The 24429-nt window shown below is 47.7% G+C and overlaps 1 protein-coding gene across 1 annotated transcript in view; it reads left to right on the top strand.

Moving 5' to 3' along the window:
* C11H11orf68 (chromosome 11 C11orf68 homolog) overlaps positions 1–21866 on the top strand; it is a 63421-nt gene extending 41555 nt beyond the window's left edge. Inside the window, exon 2 of the mRNA XM_063945123.1 lies at positions 20951–21866. Within this exon, the coding sequence (XP_063801193.1) occupies positions 20961–21686 (726 nt within the window). The 5' untranslated portion in view covers positions 20951–20960 and the 3' untranslated portion in view covers positions 21687–21866. The remainder of the gene's footprint in view (positions 1–20950) is intronic.
* The last annotated feature ends 2563 nt before the right edge of the window (positions 21867–24429 follow it).

Here is a 24429-nt window from a genome sequence, read left to right as displayed (position 1 = left end):
CCCCATGGTCCTTACGGAGTCCCCAGCATCCTCTAGGACGTAAGAGAAAATAAGATTTTGAACCTACCGGTAAATCTTTTTCTCCTAGTCCGTAGAGGATGCTGGGCGCCCGTCCCAGTGCGGACTAAATCTGCAAGACTTGTATATAGTTGTTGCTTACATAAGGGTTATATTACAGTTGGAATCGGTCTTTGACTGATACTGTTTTTTGTTCATACTTTTAACTGGTTGCGTATATTCCAGGTTATATGGTATGATTAGTGTGGGCTGGTATGAATCTTGCCCTTAGATTAACAAAATCCTTTCCTCATATTGTCCATCTCCTCTGGGCACAGTTCTCTAAATGAGGTCTGGAGGAGGGGCATAGAGGGAGGAGCCAGTGCACACCCATACTAAAAGTTCTTTTAGGTGCCCATGTCTCCTGCGGAGCCCGTCTATACCCCATGGTCCTTACGGAGTCCCCAGCATCCTCTACGGACTAGGAGAAAAAGATTTACCGGTAGGTTCAAAATCTTATTATCAACGGTAAGTTCTTACCAGAACGTATATTTTCCGTTGACTTCAAAATCCCAGGATTTTGGGCCTAATTCAGACCTGATTGCAGCAGCAAAGTTGTGCTCTAATGGCCAAAACCATGTGCACTGCAGGGGGGCAGATATAACATGTGCAGAGAGAGTTAGATTTATTTTCATTTCATTAAAGAACAAATTTGCTGCTGCGATCAGGTCTGAATCAGGCCCTTTGCACATGAACGTGCAAAACCCTGGATTTTGGTCAGTGTAAGCTCAACCTACCCGGGACTAACTCCTGGGTCCAAGACCATGCTCCCGACTATGGTCACGGAGCTGAGACCTGGGAAATTGCCAGGTTGATAGACGCGGCAATTTCCCATGTTGCAGTGGAAAAGGAGTATTATGTGGCTTTAGTCCTAGATTAGAGGCTTGGATTTCAGTTTAACACAGGGTGCTGTAAATTGCCTAATTTGGAACATAATAAGGAATTAAGTAACAGTCTCAGGCAATGCCATGGACAAATGTTAGAATCTCACTGATGGCAGTTAGGGTACAACAACAAAAACAATATCTGATGTTCATAAATAAATGAAGCTGTCAGTAAGCAGAGCAATCCTGTGTCCCAATTCCAACAGCCCTATCAGTGGCAGAAGCAGGATTTTTAAAGGGGGGGTTTCCAAATGTAGTCCACAATCTTCCATCTGCAGAACATTGGAGCCTGGTGGAGTGGCAGAAGAACCTTGTAACAGCCCTGGACATTAATGTAAACATTGGATACTGTATGAAAAACAGTATTAATTTCTACTGTGTGGTACACTGGGCTCCACAAGGATAGACATAGGGGTGTAGAGTAGGATCTTGATCCGAAGCACCAACAGGCTCAAAAGCTTTGACCTTCTTCCCAAGATGCATAGCGCCGCCTCCTATATCACCCCGCCTCCGTGCACAGGAGCTCAGTTTGTAGTTGGTGCTTGCAGTGCAAGCATGTGACAGGAAGAGCTGCTCACAGCAGCTCTAGAAAAAGTTTTTTTCTGAGGGAAAAAAAAGAAGACTACAAGGGCTGCAGCAGAGGCACAGATTGTGCTGGATGTCAGTAGACATTGCCTGCTGCAGCTCCATCTCTCCCCCAGCGGCGCTGTACACTCCCGTGCCCTGGTTGCCGGGTACCTACAGCAGGAGGCTCCGGTTTTCTTCCAAGTTAGTCACACACGGCTGGGGCTCTCCGGGATCGCGTGGCCGCACTTCGGGAGGAGGTAAGTGGGTCCCGCTCGCGAGACCCGCACTTTATCGCGATCCGGCGCGGCCAGTGGACACTGTGGCAGTACAGGCGATCCCACTAGATCACCAGGGCATGGGTGCAGGTCAGGTTTTCTCTCTAAACCTTTTTTACAAGTAGCCCGCAGTACCCGGTGGTTTTGCCAGCAGGGGGGATAAGGCTTAGCCCTGGAGCCCCTCCCCCAGCCCCAGGGCGCCATTTCCCGCAAATGTTCCCGCCCTGGAGCTGCATATCTGTCTCTACCTCACTCCCTGGCAGTGTCTGCGGCATTATCCCTCAGCTCACTGTTCCTGGGAATGCTTGGGCAAATCCTCCTATGTAAAGCCGCCTGGTTGTCAGTGCTGTGACTTTACAAGACACTTAAGTATTCTACCTGCCTTTTTTTAGTCAGTGTTAGTTAAGAAAGAGTGCACTTAGGCCCTCATTCCGAGTTGTTCGCTCGCAAGCTGCTTTTAGCAGCTTTGCACACGCTAAGCCGCCGCCTACTGGGAGTGAATCTTAGCTTATCAAAATTGCGAACGAAAGAATCGCAATATTGCGAAAAGACTTCTCTGTGCAGTTTCTGAGTAGCTCCACACTTATTTGGCATCTGCGATCAGTTCAGTGCTTGTCGTTCCTGGTTTGACGTCACAAACACACCCAGCGTTCGCCCAGACACTCCTCCGTTTCTCCAGCCACTCCCGCGTTTTTCCCAGAAACGGTAGCGTTTTTTCAAACACTCCCATAAAACGGCCTGTTTCCGCCCAGAAACACCCACTTCCTCTCAATCACATTACGATCACCAGAACGAAGAAAAAACCTCGTAATGCCGTGAGTAAAATACCTAACTGCATAGCAAATTTACTTGGCGCAGTCGCAGTGCGAACATTGCGCATGCGCAGTTAGCGGAAAATCGCTGCGATGCGAAGAAAATTACCGAGCGAACAACTCGGAATGACCACCTTAGTCAGGGTTTCCTAGTACAATTACCCTGTGATATACATCCAGTTCTTACTGTGTACTGTTATATCTATTGTTATATAGCGGTGTAAGCTAGTCCAGTGCAGTATTATTGTTAGTAATAACCTCTGCATTGTACGGACTGTGACTATTTGTGTGTGCATTTGATAGCTGAGTGGTGTCCATTTCGTGTCTTTCACTCAACCTGCTATCCCTATATTCTATAACCTGACGGGGCTTGGTGCGTCTGGTTTTATCTAATATAGGATTTTCACAAAGATATACTGTATTACGTATTTTTCTCTGTGATTTAGTCACCATATCTCTCCTTTATCTCTGCTGGTGCTGACGACTACACTGCGCAGGGGTTTGGGCTAGAGGTATTGTGCTGCTGACAAATTGTACTGTGTTACCTGATACTGCAAGTTATATCATGTCTGCTTCTGAGGGTAACGGTTCTGGGGCTGAACACACTGCCGGTGTTGCTGAAGCCGCAGATACCTATGAGGAGAATATAGCAGCTTTGTGCTCTGGTTCTGGGGGCTCCTTGCCCCCCAGTGGGACGGTGGCAACGGGGGCAAACACCCCCTATGGGACCCCCAATGCCGGCGCAACCTTTTGTGGTCCCTGCAGCTAACCCGCCATGGGCGGACGATTTAACTGCTCAAATAAAGAAGTTGAACCAGTCCCTGACTACTAAAAAGTCTGACCGTCGCTCGCCTCCGTCCAATGGGTCCTCTAAGTGAGCGCTTGTCTCCTCACAATCAACTGCTGTCACTGACACCTCGTCGGATGAAGACGGCACTTACACTGACCCCACAGGTTCTGACTCAGATACGGCTGATGGGGAGGGTGGTTCACATGTGGATGTTCCTGATCTTTTGGAGGCTATTAAGTTAATTTTACAGATTACGGATGATCCCGAGCCATCCGTTCCTCCTAAGAAACCAGATAGGTTCAAGCGTCAGAAGGTGATTAAACAAGTTTTACCTAAACCTGACCACCTAATTGATATACGTCAGGAACACTGGGAAAACCCGGGTACGAATTTTGCGCCTCAAAAGAAGATACTAGCTCGCTATCCCCTCGCGCCGGAGCTGTCTAACAATTGGGAAACGCCTCCCCCAGTGGACTCACATGTGGCTAGTATGGTGGTTTCCTCAGCTCTGCCGGTCACCACTGTCGGGTCTCTAAAAGAGCCTACGGATAAACGTGTGGAGGGTTGTCTGAAAGCGATTTACACCCTCACGGGTGCTGCACAAAGGCCCACTATTGCAGCTACTTGGCCTGCAGAGGCCATTGAAGCATGGGCCTTGGAATTAGATGCTGAAATCTCCTCTGACCATGCTAGACAATGCTTGTCTTATATTGTCACAGCTTCTCGATATATTAAAGAGGCGGCTTCTGATGCCGGTATCCTGGCAGCCAAGGCCTCAACTACATCAGTCCTGGCTCGCCGGATATTGTGGCTGAGATCCTGGTCTGTGGATCTGGACTCTAGAAAAACCCTGGAGGTACTCCCTTTTAAGGGAGATATTCTGTTTGGGGAGGATTTAAATAAGATTGTGGCTGACTTGGCTACTGCCAAAACTGCCTATCTGCCAAGTACTGCTCCTTCTGTGTCGAAGGCTAAAGGTACTTCCTTTCGCCCCTTTCGTCCTTCAGTTAAAGCAAAAGGTCAGGCGTACAACAAGCAGGCCCGCACTTCCAAGCCTGGTAAGCCTAAACCCAAAAGAGCCTGGGCGGCCCGTCAGCCAGCTTCCAAGACAGATATGCCTGCTGCATGACAGTGCGGGCCTCCCTCTGGGGGATCCCAGGGTGGGGAGCCGGCTTCTATGGTATACCCAGGAATGGTTGAAGACCACTTCAGATGCCTTGGTACGGCAAGTTGTCACTCGAGATTACGCCATAGCCTTCAAAAACCGACCCCCTCATCGATTTTGCCAGACAGATGTTGGACAAGACAAAGGCAAACACTCTACATTCAGTGGTACAGACCCTCCTGGATACAGGAGTCGTAGTACAGGTGCCTCTTGCGCAGAGGGGCCGGGGGTACTATTCTCCGCTGTTTCTAGTCCCGAAACCGAATGGGTCCTCCCGGCCCATTCTCAACATCAAGGCATTGAACCGGTTTGTGAAGGTTTCCAAGTTCCGGATGGAAACCCTTCGCTCTGTAGTTCTGGCCTTGGAACTTGGGGACTTCATGGTCTCTCTGGATATACAGGATGCTTACCTGCATATTTCTATAGCAGTGTCTCATCAGCAATACCTAAGATTTGCGATTGGCAACTGACATTGCCAGTTTCAGGCGTTACCTTTTGGTTTAACAACGGCTCCGCGAGTCTTTACAAAAGTCATGGCGGTGATGACAGTGGTACTCCGCCGTCAAGGGGTCAGGATACTGCCGTATTTGGACGACTTGTTAATCCTGGCAAATTCCCCAGAACTTCTTCTGCGTTATCTAGATGTGACGGTCCGGTTTCTGCAAGCCCATGGGTGGCTCATCAACTGGAAGAAGTCATCCCTGATCCCTGCTCAGAGCATGGTGCATCTGGGAGCACTATTGGACACTCACAAACAGTGGTTGTTCCTGTCTCAGGAGAAAGTCCTGAAACTTCAGGACAGGATTCGTTGCTTCCTATCTCGTCCACAAGTGTCGATACATTCGGCGATGCAGGTGCTGGGCCTCATGGTGTCAGTATTCGACATGGTGGAGTACGCTCAATTTCACTCTCGCCCTCTCCAGAGGCTGATTCAAGCCAAATGGGACGGCCTGCCTCACCGGAACAGGTCTCAAATTATCTCATTGACTCCGGAGATCCGTCTGTCGCTGTTCTGGTGGCTCCGGGACCAACAACTGTGCAGGGGCCGTCCGTTCTGGATATCCGACTGGGTTCTGTTGATGACAGATGCTAGTCTAAGAGGTTGGGGCGCGGTGCTGGAGCAACACTCCCTTCAGGGGCGGTGGACCAAGGAGGAGTCCCTCCTCTCGATCAATATTCTGGAGTTACGGGCGGTCTTCGATGCCTTGAACCTAGCCCAGCATTTCATTCAGAACCGTCCTGTTCAAGTACAGTCGGACAACGCCACCACAGTGGCTTACATAAATCATCAAGGCGGCACTCGAAGCCGCCTAGCAATGAAGGAAGTCTCACGGATTCTACAGTGGGCAGAACGCCATCTACCGGCCATATCGGCAATATTCATTACGGGAGTCCTGAATTGGGAAGCGGACTTTCTCAGTCGTCAGGATGTGCATGCTGGCGAGTGGGGCCTCCATCCAGAAGTGTTTCAACTCCTAGTGGAAAGGCGGGGCTTCCCAGATGTAGATCTGATGGCGTCTCAACACAATCACAAGGTTCCGGTCTTCGGAGCAAGGACAAGGGATCCTCAAGCAGCATTCGTGGATGCGCTGGCGGTAACGTGGAGGTTTCGGCTGCCGTACGTGTTCCCTCCGGTGTCACTCCTGCCCCGAGTAATTCGGAAGTTCAAGCAAGAAAAAGGAATTCTGCTTCTCATAGCTCCAGCGTGGCACAGATGGCACTGGTTCTCAGACCTGCAAGGCCTATCGTCAGAGCGTCCAATTCTACTTCCACAACGCCCAGACCTCCTCGTTCAGGGCCCCTGTGTCTACCAGGACCTAGCCCGGCTGTCTTTGACGGCGTGGCTCTTGAAGCTTCCGTCTTAAGGGCTAAAAGGTTTTCTGAGGCGGTCATTCAAACTATGTTGCGGGCCCGGAAACCGGCTTCGGCTCGGATTTACTATAGGGTCTGGCATTCTTACTTTGTTTGGTGCGCATCTAACGATTATGACGCTTCCAAGTTTAGTATAGCCAAGTTGTTTGCCTTTCTTCTGCAGGGCCTGGACTTAGGCCTGCGTCTGGCCTCCCTCAGGGTTCAAATATCTGCCTTATCGGTGTGGCTTCAGAGAAAGATTGCAACCTTACCTGATGTGCATACCTTTACTCAGGGCGTGTTGTGTATCCAACCTCCCTATGTCCTGCCTGTGGCTCCTTGGGACTTGTCGGTGGGTTTGGAGGCGTTACAAGAGTCTCCGTTTGAATCTCTTGGTTCAGCTGACCTTAAGTGGCTTTCCCTTAAGGTGGTGTTTCTGCTGGCTATTGCTTCAGCTAGAAGAGTGTCGGATTTGGGTGCCTTGTCCTGTAGTTCCCCATATCTGCTATTTCACCGTGACCGGGCGGTTCTTAGGACTCGTCCCGGCTATCTACCTAAGGTGGTTTCTTCGTTCCACCTTAATCAGGAGATTGTAGTTCCGGCACTTGTTTCTCCTGATCTGTCTCCCAAAGAGCGGTCTTTGGATGTGGTACGGGCTCTCCATATCTATGTGAAGAGAACTGCTTCTATTAGGAAATCTGATTCGTTTTGTGCTGTTTGGATTTCACAAACGGGGCTGGCCTGCTCCCAAGCAAACTTTGGTCAGATGGATTAGAATGGTGATTGCACATGCTTATGTGAGGGCTGGTCTATCAGCTCCAGCTCACATTACGGCCCATTCTACTCGGTCTGTTGGACCTTCTTGGGCGGCCCGCCGTGGTGTGACCCTTGAACAATTGTGCAAGGGGCTACGTGGTCCTCAGTGAACACATTCATAAGGTTCTGTGCCTTCAATACTGCCGCTTCCCAGGATGCTTCCTTTGGACGCAGAGTTCTTGTGCCCGCTACAGTGCGTCCCCTCCCATAAGGAACTGCTTTAGGACATCTTGGAGATTTGAGAAGAGCGCTGTGTATGCTATTGAGTGGTGTTCTGTGCAAATGTGTGGAAAAATAAAAATGGGTCTCATTGCCATGATATCTCATTATGGTATGCAGTTCGATATCCAAAATACTTCTGATTCCAAGCGTTTTGGGTAAGGGATACTCAACCTGTATATACCATTGCTACTGTCAGAATTTAAGCCACTTGCCAAGAGGAGGCCCGGAACCCCCTCCCTGCATTTGCCTATGTTTATAGTGACCCTCACTCTGCAGCAATAGCTAGTACAAACCTTTAAAAACTCTGTGATTAGCCATCTCTTCCAAAGTGTTGTGTTGTATCATTTGTCCAACAGCAGCATACATTAATGTTTTTTAATTTACCACCGCACTATTTTTGATTCTTTCAGATAAACTTTGTTCAATGTATAATAACTATTAATAACACTCAGCACCCCAAATGTTTGTTTTGTGCCCTTGATACCTTGTCATATTTTTTAAGGATAAAGAAAAAATAAGTTACGTTTTAAAAATAATTTTTCTCTAACGTCCTAGTGGATGCTGGGGACTCCGTAAGGACCATGGGGAATAGACTGGCTCCGCAGGAGACTGGGCACTCTAAGAAAGATTTAGTACTACTGGTGTGCACTGGCTCCTCCCTCTATGCCCCTCCTCCAGACCTCAGTTAGAATCTGTGCCCGGACAGAGCTGGGTGCTTTTTAGTGAGCTCTCCTGAGCTTGCTAATAAGAAAGTATTTTAGTTAGGTTTTTTTATTTTCAGAGAGTTTCTGCTGGCAACAGACTCTCTGCTACGTGGGACTGAGGGGAGAGAAGCAAACCTACTAACTGCGGCTAGGTTGCGCTTCTTAGGCTACTGGACACCATTAGCTCCAGAGGGATCGAACACAGGAACCTAACCTTGTCGTCCGTTCCCGGAGCCGCGCCGCCGTCCCCCTCGCAGAGCCAGAAGACAGAAGCCGGCGGGTTGAAGCAAGAAGACGTCAAAATCGGCGGCAGAAGACTCCTGTCATCATATGAGGTAGCGCACAGCACTGCAGCTGTGCGCCATTGCTCCCACATTACACCCACACACTCCGGTCACTGTAGGGTGCAGGGCGCAGGGGGGGGCACCCTGGGCAGCAATTAAGTACCTCCTGGCAAAAGCAGCATATATACAGTTGGACACTGTTATATGCATGAGCCCCCGCCATTAATTTTACACAAAATCGCGGGACAGAAGCCCGCCGCTGAGGGGGCGGGGCCTTCTTCCTCAGCACTCACCAGCGCCATTTTCTCTCCACAGCTCCGCTGAGAGGAAGCTCCCCAGGCTCTCCCCTGCAGACTCACGGTAGAAAGGGTAAAAAGAGAGGGGGGGGCACATAAATTTAGCGCATTAATTATATATATAGCAGCTACTGGGTAAACACTAAGTTACTGTGTGATTCCTGGGTTATATAGCGCTGGGGTGTGTGCTGGCATACTCTCTCTCTCTGTCTCTCCAAAAGGCCTTGTGGGGGTCCTGTCCTCATATAGAGCATCCCCTGTGTGTGTGGTGTGTCGGTACGCGTGTGTCGACATGTTTGACGAAGAGGGCTATGTGGAGGCAGAGCAAGTGCAGATGAATGATGTGTCTCCGCCGACGACGCCGACACCTGATTGGATGGATATGTGGAAGGTGTTAAATGATAATGTAAACTCCTTGCATAAAAGGTTGGATAAAGCTGATGCCTTGGGACAGTCGGGGTCTCAGCCCATGCCTGATCCTACAGCGCAGAGGCCGTCAGGGTCTCAGAAGGGGTGTAGTACTGGTGACCCGCGGTCTCCTGACCGCCGGTCACATTACCGACGCCGGGATCCCGGCAGCATACCGACGCCGGGATCCCGGCGAGGAGGGGCGAGCGCAGCAAGCCCCTTGCGGGCTCGGTGGCGACCTGCGGTCGCCACGGGTTCTATTCCCACTCTATGGGTGTCGTGGACACCCACGAGTGGAAATAGTCCCTGTTGGTCGGCATGCCGACCATCGGGATAGTGAGCCGTCGGGCTCACGGAGGAGGTCATGTGACTGTCGGTCAGCTGACCGGCAGTCACATGAATACCACCCCTCAGAAGCGCCCACTATCCAAAATTGTTGACACAGATATCGACACGGATTCTGACTCCAGTGTCGATGACGATGATGCAAAATTGCTGCCTAAAATGGCTAAAGCCATCCGCTACATGATTATAGCAATGAAGGATGTATTGCACATATCAGAGGTAAACCCTGTCCCTGACAAGAGGGTTTATATGTATGGGGAGAAAAAGCAAGAGGTGACTTTTCCCCCTTCACATGAGTTAAATGAATTATGTGAGAAAGCGTGGGATTCCCCCGATAGGAAAGTGCTGATTTCCAAAAGGTTACTTATGGCGTACCCTTTCCCGCCAACGGACAGGATGCGCTGGGAATCCTCCCCTAGGGTAGATAAAGCTCTGACACGCTTATCTAAGAAGGTGGCCCTGCCGTCACAGGATACGGCCACCCTAAAGGATCCTGCAGATAGGAAGCAGGAAAGTATCCTGAAGTCTGTTTATACACATTCAGGTACTCTACTGAGGCCGGCAATTGCGTCGGCCTAGATGTGTAGTGCTGTAGCAGCATGGACAGATAATCTATCTGAGGAAATGGATACCTTAGACAAGGATACCATTTTACTAACCCTGGGGCATATAAAAGACGCTGTCCTATATATGAGGGATGCCCTGAGGGACATTTGCCTACTGGGCTCTAGAAAATAAATGCAATGTCAATTTCTGCCAGAAGGGTCCTGTGGACTCGGCAATGGACAGGTGATGCCGACTCCAAAAAGCACATGGAGGTGTTACCTTACAAGGGTGAGGAATTGTTTGGGGACGGTCTCTCGGACCTAGTTTCCACAGCTACGGCTGGGAAGTCAATTTTTTTGCCATATATTCCCTCACAGCCTAAGAAAGCACCGTATCACCAAATGCAGTCCTTTCGATCACAAAGAAGCAAGAAGGTCAGAGGTGCGTCCTTTCTTGCCAGAGGCAGGGGTAGAGGAAAGAAGCTGCACCATACAGCTAGTTCCCAGGAACAGAAGTCCTCCCCGGCTTCCACTAAATCCACCGCATGACGCTGGGGCTCCACAGGAGCCAGGAGCGGTGGGGGCGCGTCTCCGAAATTTCAGCCACCAGTGGGGTCGCTCACAGGTGGATCCCTGGGTTATACAGATTGTGTCTCAGGGATACAAGCTGGAATTCGAAGTGATGCCCCCTCACCGTTACCTCAAATCGGCCCTGCCAGCTTCCCCCATGGAACGGGAAGTAGTGTTAGCGGCAATTCACAAGTTATATCTCCAGCAGGTGGTGGTAAAGGTTCCCCTCCTTCAACAAGGAAGAGGATACTATTCCACAATGTTTGTGGTACCGAAACCGGACGGTTCGGTCAGACCCATATTGAATTTAAAGTCCCTGAACATTTATCTGAAAAGATTCAAGTTCAAAATGGAATCGCTCAGAGCGGTCATTGCAAGCCTGGAAGAGGGGGATTTTATGGTGTCTCTGGACATCAAGGATGCTTACTTGCATGTCCCCATTTATACACCTCATCAGGAGTACCTCAGATTTGTGGTACAGGACTGTCATTACCAATTCCAGACGTTGCCGTTTGGGCTCTCCACGGCACCGAGAATATTTACAAAGGTAATGGCAGAAATGATGGTGCTCCTTCGAAAGCAAGAAGTCACAATTATCCCATACTTGGACGATCTCCTCATAAAGGCGAGGTCCAGAGAGCAGTTGCTAATCAGCGTAGCACACTCTCAGGAAGTGTTGCAACAGCACGGCTGGATTCTGAATATCCCAAAGTCGCAGCTGATTCCTACAACGCGTCTGCCTTTTCTGGGCATGATTCTGGACACGGACCAGAAGAAGGTGTTTCTCCCGGCGGAGAAGGCTCAAAAGCTTGTGACTCTAGTCAGAGACCTCTTAAGACCAAAACAGGTGTCGGTGCATCGCTGCACGAGAGTCCTGGGAAAGATGGTGGCATCATACGAAGCCATTCCCTTCGGCAGGTTCCATGCGAGGATCTTTCAGTGGGATCTGTTGGACAAGTGGTCCGGATTGCATCTTCAGATGCATCGGCTGATCACCCTGTCCCGGAGGGCCAGGGTGTCTCTTCTGTGGTGGCTACAGAGTGCTCACCTTCTCGAGGGCCGCAGGTTCGGCATACAGGACTGGGTCCTGGTGACCACGGATGCGAGCCTCCGAGGGTGGGGGGCAGTCACTCAGGGAAGAAACTTCCAAGGATTGTGGTCAAGTCAGGAGGCTTGTCTGCACATAAATATCCTGGAACTAAGGGCCATATACAACGCCCTGAGTCAAGCGGAGCCCCTGCTTCGCAACCAACCGGGGCTGATTCAGTCAGACAACATCACCGCAGTGGCTCATGTAAACCGCCAGGGCGGCACAAGAAGCAGAGTGGCAATGGCGGAAGCCACCAGGATTCTTCGTTGGGCGGAGAATCACGTGCAAGCACTGTCAGCAGTGTTCATTCCAGGAGTGGACAACTGGGAAGCAGACTTCCTCAGCAGGCACGACCTCCACCCGGGAGAGTGGGGACTTCATCACGAAGTCTTCACTCAGATTACAAATCGATGGGAACTGCCACATGTAGATATGATGGCGTCCCGTCTCAACAAAAAGCTACACAGAGGACCCGTGGCCTCTGCCTCTCAGACAGGACCTGTTGCAACAGGGGCCCTGTCTGTTCCAAGACTTACTGCGGCTGCGTTTGACGGCATGGCGGTTAAACGAAGGATCCTAGCGGCCCAACCTCTCTCAGGGTTAATGGTCCAGTTCCTCGCTGATAGGATAGTTCCTCGCTGATAGATCCTGAGGGAACTATTCGCAAGCACCACCATGATGACCGTAGCACACTGCCACCCTTAACAGAGCCAGAAGAAAGAAGAGTGCTGAGAACAAAGCCTGTGTCCCGGTTAGCGGGTCGCCGGGCATTATGGCGTCATGAGGGTACAGAGACGCACGGTTTCTGAACAGGGCAGACTGCGTTTCCCGCTGTGTAAGGACACAGACGCTGAACAGCGGACACAATACCCAGACTGGCAACAAAGCCATAAAAGGAGTCTGTCTCCATTTTATGCACTCAGACACAAACAGCCAGTATAAAAAAGAGCGGGAATACCAAGCACCATTGAAGGGGCGGGGCTTCACTATGAGCGGAGCCAGCAGCTCATCAGTGCCAATTTCCCTCTACAGCTTACACAGACGCTGACTGACAGGGACGCGCGGCTCCTCCGGAGAGACTCCAGATTATCACAGCAGTACCAGTGGGTCATAGCAGGGGGGGGGGGGGGGTTATTAGTGTACTAAATCCCTAATCTAGGTACTCTCTCTGTCTCCCTGGAAGGGCTCTTTGCTGGTTAATTGTACATTTGACCTTTTCGTGTGTGTGTGTGTGTGTGTGTGTGTGTGTGTGTGTGTGTGTGTGCTGTCACTGTTACAGTATGTCAGGCAAACAGTGTATTTCATGTAAGGCACAGTGTTCCTCTTCTCCAGTGGGTTCACTAGTGTGTAGTATCCCCTCCCAGGCCAGCGGGGCAGAACCAGCATGGCTGGACTCCATTAGGGGAATGGTTTCCTCCATTTCTACTAATTTATCTCGGAATGAGAAAGAGACTCAATACTTAAGACAATCTATGACTGAGTTTATGAAAAGAGACTCAGTGCCCAAACCAGCATCTCAGTCCCCTGCCATTTGTCCGCAAAAAACGTACTTTGGCCAATATCCTGCAGTCTGACTCTGATGAGGGGTCAGACACGGAGGAGGGGGAGGTGGACTCAGAGGTGTGGGAGGTTACTCTGTCACAGGGAATAGAGGCTCTCGTAGAGGCTATCAGAGAAGTTCTGCATATCCCTGATAAGGTGACAGAGGAAAGTGCGGAATCTTATTTTAATATAAAAAAGAAATCCTTAGCCACTTTTCCTGTGTCAAAGGAACGAAATACCCTGTTTGAAGAACCGTGGGTTAATCCTGATAGGTAATGTCAAATCCCTAAAAGGTTGTTATCATCTTTTCCTTTTCCTCCTGAGGATAGGAAAAAATTAGAAAATCCATCGATAGTGGATGCATCAGTATCCAGGCTGTCACGAAAAATTGTATTGCCTGTCCCGGGTGCAGCCTCCCTGAAAGACACGTCTGATCGTAAAATTGAGACCACACTCAAATCTTTGTATACAGCTGCTGGGGTGGCCCAGAGACACACTACAGCACGTGGGTGGATTACAAGAGCCATTGCCAAATAGTCGGGTAACCTAATTGAGGGGTTAGATACCTTGCCTCAGGGGGGAGATTATTTTACTCCTGCAACATATACAGGACTCTGCAAACTTTATGGTGGAAGCAATAAAAGAAATAGGCTTACTTAATAGCACCACTGCTATGGCAGTGTCAGCATGCAGGGGCTTATGGCTACGACAGTGGACTGCTGACGTGGACTCCAGGAAAGGCGTGGAAGGCCTATCCTTCACAGGAGAGGTTTTATTTGGAGATGAACTCGACAAATGGATCTATAAAGCTACTGCTGGTAAATACACATATCTTCCTTCTGCAGCTCCCCCAGCTAGGAATGCTTACTCAGGTCCCAATTTACAGTCCTTTCCTACGGCCAAGTTTAGGGGCAAACCCAGAGGTTACATAGAAACATAGAATTTGACGGCAGATAAGAACCACTTGGCCCATCTAGTCTGCCCCTTTTTTTATCCTTTAGGTAATCTCAACCCTTTTTCTTCTACAGCCACCAGAGGTGCTAGAGGTAAACCATGCAAACCGGCAACTGCCGGTTCACAGGAACAGGGCTCAAGCTCTGCTTCCTCAAAACCTTCAGCATGATGGCGGACCGTGATGCCTGGAAGATTGGCAGGTGTAAGCCCAACTAAAATTCTTCAGTCACATCTGGACAAGTTCATGCCAGGATCCCTGGGTCATAGATCTTATTTCCCAGGGCTACAGACTGGAGTTCCAGGAGCTCCCACCTCACAGATTCTTCAAATCAGGCTTACCAGTTTCACAAGAGGTAAGTATAACTTTACATGATGCCATTCAAAAACTGGTACTGAGTCAAGTCATTGTTCCAGTTCCACCTCTTCTGCAAAACAAGAGGTATTATTCCAACTTCTTTTCTAGTACCGAAACCGGACGGTTGTTGTTCAAATTCGGCATACAAGATGGAGTCTCTGAGAGCGGTGATCTCAGTTCTGGAGGAGGAGGAATTCCTAGTGTCTCTGGATATCAAGGATGCGTACCTTCACATTCCGACCTAGCCGCCTCATCAGGCTTATTTACAGTTTGCACATATGATGGTGAGCTGCTCAATCAGATTATGATTTCACTCAGGTGCTAAAAGGGAGTGGTAATTCTGTGGAAGAAAAAACAATTTGTGTTCCCTAATGCACACTGAGTGAAAAATAATAATACTACATAATAGTCAGATAATACGGAGATCTTAGTTGCGTATATCTGCAGATATAGGGTTAAGCCCCCAGGCCGATCGACAAGGCTTCTCCGTCACTGGGGGTTCCTAATACTAGGTATGGGTCCTGGGTGCAGTACCCCATCACGTCGGCACAGGTCGGCTACTCCAGGTCAGCACACAGGGGAAATTTATTAAGGGTTAATAAGAAGCACAGACGTGCTATGTAAGTGGTGTGATTAAAATAATACAAAAATATATGCAGAGTGATAGGGAAAATCATAAGTGTTAATAAAGTGTTAGGGTGTGCCGACCTGAAGCCGCCCAGCCATACAGACACAGGGTCCACCGCACCACACACCCACCCCATAAATAATTACACATATGTCTGGGTCTAAATTCCCAGTGTAAGGCCACATGATAATGGCTCCTACAGTATCTGAGAGCCAGCTTACCTGGAGACACCCCTGACTTCTCCAATGGCACTCTGGAGTCAGCAATCCCTCCTAATGCTGACCCATCCATGCCTCTCTAAATACAATGCACATATGATGGTGAGCTGCTCAATCAGATTATGATTTCACTCAGGTGCTAAAAGGGAGGGGTAATTCTGTGTAAGAAAAAACAATTTGTGTTCCCTAATGCACACTGAGTGAAAAATAATAATACTACATAATAGTCAGATAATACGGAGATCTTAGTTGCGTATATCTGCAGATATAGGGTTAAGCCCCCAGGTCGATCGACAAGGCTTCTCCGTCACTGGGGGTCCCTAATACTAGGTATGGTTTGCACTGCAGGACTGTCACTACCAGTTCCATGCCCTTTCATTTGGTCTCTCCACGGCACCGAGGGTGTTCGCCAAAGTGATGGCAGAGATGATGTTTCTACTCCGCAAACTGGGAGTGAACATTATTCCGTACCCTGACGATCTTCTGATAAAGGCACCATCCAGGGAGCGGTTGTTGGACAGCATTGGCCTCTCAACCAGACTACTCCTGGATCACGGGTGGATTCTGAATTTACCAAAATCTCACCTGGAACCGACACAGAGGCTTCCTTTCCTGGGAATGATACTGGACACACAGTCTCAGAGAGTGTTCCTTCCCTTGGAAAAGGCAATGGTAATCCAGTCGATGGTTCGGGCTGTCCTAAAGCCAACCCAGATCTCGGTGCATCTGTGCATTCGCCTTCTGGGGAAAATGGTTGCCTCTTATGAGGCACTTCAGTACGGAACGCCCTTCTGCAGGCCTCATCTCTACTTCGGAATCAGGCCATTCAGGTCCAGTCAGACAATGTGACGGCAGTAACGTACATAAACCGACATGGCTGAACGAAAAGCAGAGCAGCAATGTCAGAGGTGTCAAGAATTCTCCTCTGGGTGGAAAAACATGCCGTGGCGTTGTCGGCGGTCTTCATTACTGGAGTAGACAACTGGGAAGCAGACTTCCTCAGCAGACACGACCTGCACCCGGAGGAGTGGGGCCTTCACCTGGAGGTGTTCCATTGGTTGACATGTCGGTGAGGATATCCACAGATCGACATGATGGCCTCTCGACTCAACAAGAAGCTCAAGCGGTATAGTTCCAGGTCGAGAGACCCTCAAGCAGATGCGGTAGATGCTCTGACAACTCCGTAGGCTACCAGCTGATGTACGTGTTTCCTGCACTTCCTCTGATCCCAAGAATAAAAAGGGAAAAGGTTCAAGCAATCCTCATTGCTCCAGACTGGCCTTGAAGGACCTGGCACACAGATCTTTTCGAGATGCTGATCGAAGATCAGTGGCCTCTACCTCTTCGCGAGGATCTTCTGCAACAGGGCCCGTTCGTCTATCAAGACATACCGTGGCTACGTTTAACGACATGGAAGTTGAATGGCTGATTCGAGCCAGGAGAGGGATTCCTGACAAGGTCATCACGACCATGATCCAAGCCAGAAAGGGGGTAACGTCTAAACATTACTACCGTATATGGAAAGAGTATGTCTCTTGGTGTGAAACCAGACAATATTCTGCGGTGAAATTTCATCTGGGACGTTTCCTGCTTTTTCTGCAGTTTGGAGTCTATGTGGGCCTACGCCTAGGCTCCATAAAAGTCCCAGATTTCGGTCTTCTGTATTTACTTTCAGAAACAATTGGCTTCTCTCCCTGAGGTCCAGACATTCTTGAAGGGTGTTTTGCACATCCAACCTCCCTTTGTGCCTCCCACGGCAGCTTGGGATCTCAATTTTGGTTCTGCATTTCCTCCAATCGGACTGGTTTGAACTGTTACAGGAGGTGGACGTAAAGTACCTTAGGTGGAAGACCATCACACTGCTGGCCTTTGCTTCAGCAAGACGTGTGTCGGAGCTGGGGGCATTGTCTTACAAGAGCCCCTACTTAATTTTCCATGAGGACAGAGCTGAACTCGGGACTCATCAGCAATTTCTTCCTAAGGTGGTGTCCGCATTTCACATCAACCAACCTATTGTGGTTCCGGATGTTACGGACACATCTGCTACTTCAAAGTCTTTGGCTGTTGTGAGGGCTTTGAAGGTGTATGTAAAGAGAACAGCTCGTCACCGGAAATCGGACTCGCTGTTCGTTCTCTATGATCCCAATAAAATTGGGTGTCCTGCTTCAAAGCAGTCAATTGCTCACTGGATCAGGCTCACTATCCAGCATGCCTATTCCACGGCAGGCTTGCCGGTTCCAAAATCTGTACAGGCCCACTCTACTAGGTCGTTGGCTTTTTCTTGGGCGGCTGCCCGGGGTGTCTCGGCTTTACAGCTCTGCCAAGCAGCTACTTGGTCAGGTTCCAACACGTTTGCTAAGTTTTACAAGTTCAATACTTTGGCCTCTGTGGACCTTCAGTTTGGTCAGTCAGTTCTGCAGGAACCTCAGCACTCTCCCACCCGGTTTGGGAGCTTTGGTACTTCCCCATGGTACTAAATGAATTGCCAGTATCCCCTAGGACGTAATAGAAAATAGGATTTTAATTACCTACTGGTAAATCCTTTTCTCGTAGTCTGTAGGGGATACTGGGTGCTTCGTTCTTCCTGCACTGTTACTTGGTTAACTAATGTTGTTTGGTTCAGCTGTTGCTGTTCCTGGTTTCAAGTTTGGTTAGGGTGGCTTTCCTCTTGTTTTGTGTGTACTGGTTCATAATCTCACCACTTTCCTTATCTGTCCTTCTCTCAAAGTATGTCCATCTCCTCGGGCACAGTTTCCTAGACTGAGTCTGGTAGGCGGGGCATAGAGGGAGGAGCCAGTGCACGCTATCAAATTCTTAAAGTGCCCGTGGCTCTTAGTGGACCCATCTATGCCCATGGTACTAAATGGATTCCCATTATCCCCTACAGTCTACAAGAAAAGGATTTACTGGTAGGTAATTAAAATCCTATTTTTAGCGTGACTGCAGCAAGGATGTAAGAGAGTTTTCCAAGTGACCATATATATTAGTCAGCCCTCTGTGTTTGCATGCTAAATTTTGTCATTAAATAATGTGCATTATTAGCATTTAACGAGATGTAGTTATGTGACCGCTGGTCAGAGTACCTTCCCCTATATCCTGCCTCTTAGAATCCCAACAGTTGGCATTCCGACTAGCAGGGACTATTCCCACTCATGGGTGTCCACGACACCCTTAGAGTGGGAATAGAATCCGTTGCGAGCACAGCAATCCCACAAGGGAATTGTTGTGCTCGCCCCCCGCCACCCATCTCGATCCGGGATCCCGGCGTCGGTATATTGACCGCCGGTCACACATACCCAACCCCATTTAACACACTGATCTAATCTTACAAGTCATCCTGCTGGCAGTAATATTGGGGGTCTTAGCAGAGTGCCTGGCAGGATTATTAGCAGCTCAGTACTCAAGGGATTCAGACTGTGGCATATCAATGGAATGGGGTTAAAAGCGAGGACAATATAAAACAATGAAGGCTGCAGGTGTACTTCAGGGTCCAGTCCTCAGCCCAGACAATGCCGGGTATCCCAGCTAGTGAATAATAATAATAGTGCATGCTAATCCTGGGTACACACTAAGTAGATTTGTCCCCCGACTGCCCATTGTGCAGACCGATGTCGGTACTGACATCCAGCTTGGCAGGCATTTGAATTTGTGAAGTGTACGGGTGGTCGGCGGACCGCCCATACAGACAGATGTGCGACATCATTCACAGATATATCGGGCGTACACACCCACCGATCCACTATTGATATGTCGGGCATTCAAACGAATGCCTGATATATTGCCCAGTGTGTACCCAGCTTAAGACACAAGCTGCCAAAAAAGTACAGGCCTCGTATTATGTACCCTTGGATCTTAGTATTGGTGGCATCAATGTGTGCTCCTTTGGAAACAGGTGACGTACACTCAGTGTGGTGTTTCTGGTAGAAATAACATCTTTCGAGTAGGAGTACCACGTGCCTTTTGGTGTAAGGAGCAGCTCGAGAGGTTTCTTACAGCATCACTTCATTCACTAGAGTATTGCATTCACTGCTGATCATAGATTACTATCTGTCTCGTCTGTGTAATTCTTTCCAAACATGGCAGAATTCTATTAGACTTAGCTTACAAACTGAGACTATGTAAAGACTTTAGGGGATACTCAGTAGCAGCTGATGCAATTTCATCTCCCCTCTGTGTTGGTGGGAGATGAAATCGCATCTCAGTTATGCAAACGCCTCTGCCTGATTGACAGGTAGAGGTGTAGCGGGGGCATTGACGCGGTGTTGGGTTGGCGTGGTGACGAAAACTTGGCCGCTGTGTCCCGTAAAATGCCTACCTTCGCAGCCTGGCTGTGGAGGCAGGAAGGCATCCATAGATCAGCAATATGTTCATATCGTTGCCGGGTATTTGCATGCTGGGTGGCCTTGCAACTGAAGCTGAATGAGGGCCTGTATAAATAAAGTGAAGGAGGCGTCTCACTATATAACCTCTTGTGTTTATTTGTCCTGTTGTTACTCAGCTGACCAAAGTGTTAATCCATTTGTGATAGCTGGCTTGCAGTATTTCAAGTAAATTAAATTAACAGTAATGAATGGACAATTTTAACTTGAAGTTTGGGGGTGTCATTCCGAGTTGATCGCTCGCTAGCTGTTTTTAGCAGCCGTGCGAATGCATAGTCGCCGCCCACAGGGGAGTGTATATTAGCTTTGCAAGTGTGTGATCGCATGTGCAGCCGAGCTGTGCAAAAGCATTTTGTGCAGTTTCTGAGTAGTTCTGAACTTACTCAGCCCTTGCGATCACTTCAGCCTGTCCGGGACCGGAATCGACGTCAGACACCCGCCCTGCAAACGCTTGGACACGCCTGCGTTTTTCTAAACACTCCCAGAAAACGGTCAATCCATCGCCCACCAACGATCCGCTTTGTAGCCGTGCGATGCGCCTGCGCATTGCGGTGCATGCGCAGTTCTGATCGCAGCGCAGCGAAAAAAACCTAGCATGCGATCAGGTCGGAATGACCCCCTTTGTCGTGAGGAAATCTGTATTGTGAATCTGACATGTCAATTTATTAAATAAATTGCTAAATAACAAGTTTTGTAAATTTGCTGTAATAACATTACTAGTTTTTCAGTATGTGGGTCACTAAAAATGTATTCTTTTTTTAAAAAGCCACTCCAGCTAGTAAGATCAGAAACACCCTTATTAAAACCCAAAACCCTGACACATTGAAATTAATGGAGTTCTGGAATTAACATATATGCACTGCACTTTAGCTCCATATCTATATTGATTTTGATGTGACAATACTTAGATAAATAAGTATCACATTTAATACATTATTGTCTTGTCCTACCTTTCTCAGTTTGATATATCCCATTCAGAAAAGAAAAAGCCCCATCAATGACAAATTCATCCTTCCTTTGTTGGAAACAACAGTTTCCAGTCTCTACCCCAAACCCCCCGCCACCCCAAAAAATAAATAAAAAAAATAGTGCATAGCATGTTCCAAAAGTGTTATATACTGTATGTCTACATTTGCTAACCTGGGCAACAGTGACATAATATTAAAATACCAATTCCATTGTTATCATGGCAGCTGTGCAAAAATGTTGGACTGCGAGGAGATCGACAGGTTTTCAAGAGGAGCAGAAGAATATGCTGCTGAGGCAATGGCTGCTGATATGGACCCATGGATAATCTTTGATGCACGAAAGACTCCACGAGCTGAGTTTGATGAGTGGTTGGAAACATATTTGCCTTCAAGGGTTTCCCGTTTTGGAAACCTTCAAGAAGGATCAGGGCCAGTAGGGTGGGTGGCTGTGTATGGCCCGGGGTACTCCCCAGAGGCATCAGGTCACAAGGCCCTTCAGGATGACTGGGATAAGCTAAAGAGTACAGGGCGCAAAGTTAATTATGAACTCGTTCGTGAATTAGCCCTCAATTATAGAGTGAAATCTGGAAAATGGCTTATGCATTTAGAAACAGGATTCAAGGTTGACCATGCTTGGCGCGGGATAGCTAATGCAGTGGTTGACGGTCGCCTTAGGGTAGCCAAAGTGAGCCCTCACCATCCAGACAGCAAACATGTTATATGTGTATATAATGACGACTTCACAGACGAAGAAAGCATCATGCAAACAGATGCTGCAATCCGCAGCTCAGGGGTAAAGTGTCTCCTGAGTTACAAGCCAGACGTGTACACCTATTTAGGTATCTACAGAAACAACCAGTGGCAGATGTGCCCCACCATCTATGAAAGCCGATATGATCTGGAATGCATTCCTCGCAGATCCAGAGTCACCAACAAAGTTACTAATATAGAAGTGACCTAAAGAAGAATTATTGTGTGAAAGTGCTAAATGATTTTTTACAACACATTACCTTGATTTTTGTGTGGAAATTTTTGGACTGTAAATTTTATTTTCTAGGCCTAAAACAGTGCTATTGAGCCTTTGATTTCTATTGATTATTCTGATGCATATGTGTTTACAATAAATAGATGTGTGAATATATTTGTGTGTTGAGATGCATGTGTATGAACGGTGTAAATGTTTATTAATCTCTGTGCCGTATTCAGAGTCAGTCTGAAATGATTCACACAATGTGATCACAAATCCATTCCCATCTTTGTGACCAATATAGAGCCAGTCACATACGCAAATATCGAGCTACAGCTCTGTCTCCTTGGCTGAGATGAGACTTATGGATTGCGACTGGAGGTGAGGATTCTGCATGCATTCGCAAAAAGTGAAACCGTGCACATTAATGTTAACGGCCCACAGAACAGATGACAAACACACAAGTGAATTGGATGCTGTAACAAGGGAATTGTAGCACACTTGAGTAAGATTATTTTATGACCCTGTAGAGCAGTGGTTCTCAAACTCAGTCCTCAGGACCCCACACAGTGCATGTTTTGCAGGTAACCCAGCAGGTGTACAGGTGTATTAATTAATCACTGACACATTTTAAAAGGTCCACAGGTGGAGCTAATTATTTCACTTGTGATTCTGAGAGGAGACCTGTAAAACATACACTGTGTGGGGTCCTGAGGACCTAGTTTGAGAACCTGTGCTGTAGAGTATGTGCAGGCTTGACCCATCCCCAACTGAGTAAGAAGCATTGTTTATTCATGTAAAATGATAGTGTATTGCAGAGAATAATCACTTTTATAACACTCTTGCATCCGTTTTAGAGGTTTTGTTATAAATGGGAGTTTCCTGCTATTGACCAATTGCACGTCATCCTCACTGTCAACATGCAGTGCAGACTCTAAAGATTTGGGTATGAAATCCCGATACATGGCATCCTGACGGATCCCGGTAAGTATTTAAGCCGTTCCCCTAACCCGCTTACCTGCAGCCTAACCCTAACACCCCCCCCCCTGCAGACTTACCATATCAGTCCTCCCCGCTGTTTAAGCCTAACTTCCCCTGTAGCCTAACCCTCCCCAGTGTTCCTAACCCTGACCGTCAGGATTCCTGCTCAGTATTCTGACTGTCTGGATCATGACCGCATCTCCCTACAGAGAGTGGCATTTGTAATGGATATTTTAGTTGCACTCTGAGTGCATGGCAATGCCCTTATAATTATATTTAGTAAAGTGTGGGTTTTTAGAAGTAGAGATGTTGCTCATAGCAACCAATCAGATTTTAACTATTATCATCTAGAAGGCGCTAAATAAATAAGTAGATTCTGATTGCTTGCTAGGGGCAACATCTCCAATAAAACCCTAATTGTACTTATGGGGCCAAATGTAACAGAGTGAGAGTTTCAAAAAGTGAGAGATTTGGTAAGGTTTTGCAGTTTGTTTTAAGGTGGCAATCATTTACACAGCAAGATCAACCTGGCTTAGCAGTGTAAATGATTACCACTTTAAAAAAAACTGAAAAACCTCACCAAATCTCTCACTTTTTGAAACTCTCACTCTATTACATTTGGCCCACGGTGTTCCTGCACGCCCACTTACAATGACTCTACGCTCATTCCAGGCCCAGTCTACGTTTCCTAGTTGAACACTGTCTAAAGTCATGTTTGATAATGAAAAATAGACATGAACATTTGCACATGAAAAAAACACACTTGACACACACAAAATTGCATTTCAGACTGACTCTAAACAAGGCCCAATATGTGCAATTTTTTAAAGTATTTAACATAATTTGCATTGATTAGTTGCAGAGAACTACTTGATTACAAACCATTAATGACGCCCTGCCCATTGTCTCCTCTAACTATGCATAGTAACGGGATGCAGTCAATTTACCTACAATCAAAATCCCGACGGTCAAAATCCTGACATGGTCAAAATACCGACATTTAAAATACTGACATTTTAAATGTCGACAGGTCAAAAAGTCGACATGAGTTTTTCATGATTTTTCTATTGAAACGACTTGTTCGTACTTTACTATCTCAGTGGACCTGGAGGGGGGAATGTAATAGTGTGCCGAACGCAGCGAGGCACCGTTCCCGAAGCATGGCAAGCGCAGCAAAGGGATGCGGTACACTTATACGGTGGGTGTTCTTATCAACTTATGTCGACATATACACACAAAAAAAAACTTTGAAAAATGTGTTGACTTTTTGACCTGTCGACATTTTAAATGTCTGTATTTTGACCTTGTCGGGATTTTGACCGTCAGTCAACTGTTGTCGGGATTTTGACCGTCGAAATTTTGATTGTAGGTATTTCATACTGAACACAAGTATTTACAGAAATGGAAACAATTATTGCAGTATTAACTTTACATGTGGTATCCATACTGTCGCACAAGAGAACTTGAAGGGGGGGATGTATCCTTAAAGAAATGTTGTTATAAAGGCACATTCTACTTGCGTATGATTTTAGTTTGATTGTACAGTACATGTCCTCCTGCACTTAGTTTATGTTTTATCCTAGCCTACTTCTGTGCTGTGCAATCATGTCATTCTCACTATCTGTGCTTATGTTTCTTTCTAGCCTCTGTGCTTTGCAATCATGTCATTATCACTATCTGAAGTTATATGTTTTCCCTAGGTTACAATGCAAAGCTGTTCTTTAAATACAGTTGTTCTAATACACAAAATGGAGTT

This window comes from Pseudophryne corroboree, chromosome 11 (genome assembly GCF_028390025.1).
Source record: "Pseudophryne corroboree isolate aPseCor3 chromosome 11, aPseCor3.hap2, whole genome shotgun sequence".
NCBI classification, from domain to species: Eukaryota; Metazoa; Chordata; class Amphibia; order Anura; family Myobatrachidae; genus Pseudophryne; species Pseudophryne corroboree.
This window is presented reverse-complemented; position numbering and strand designations above follow the sequence as displayed.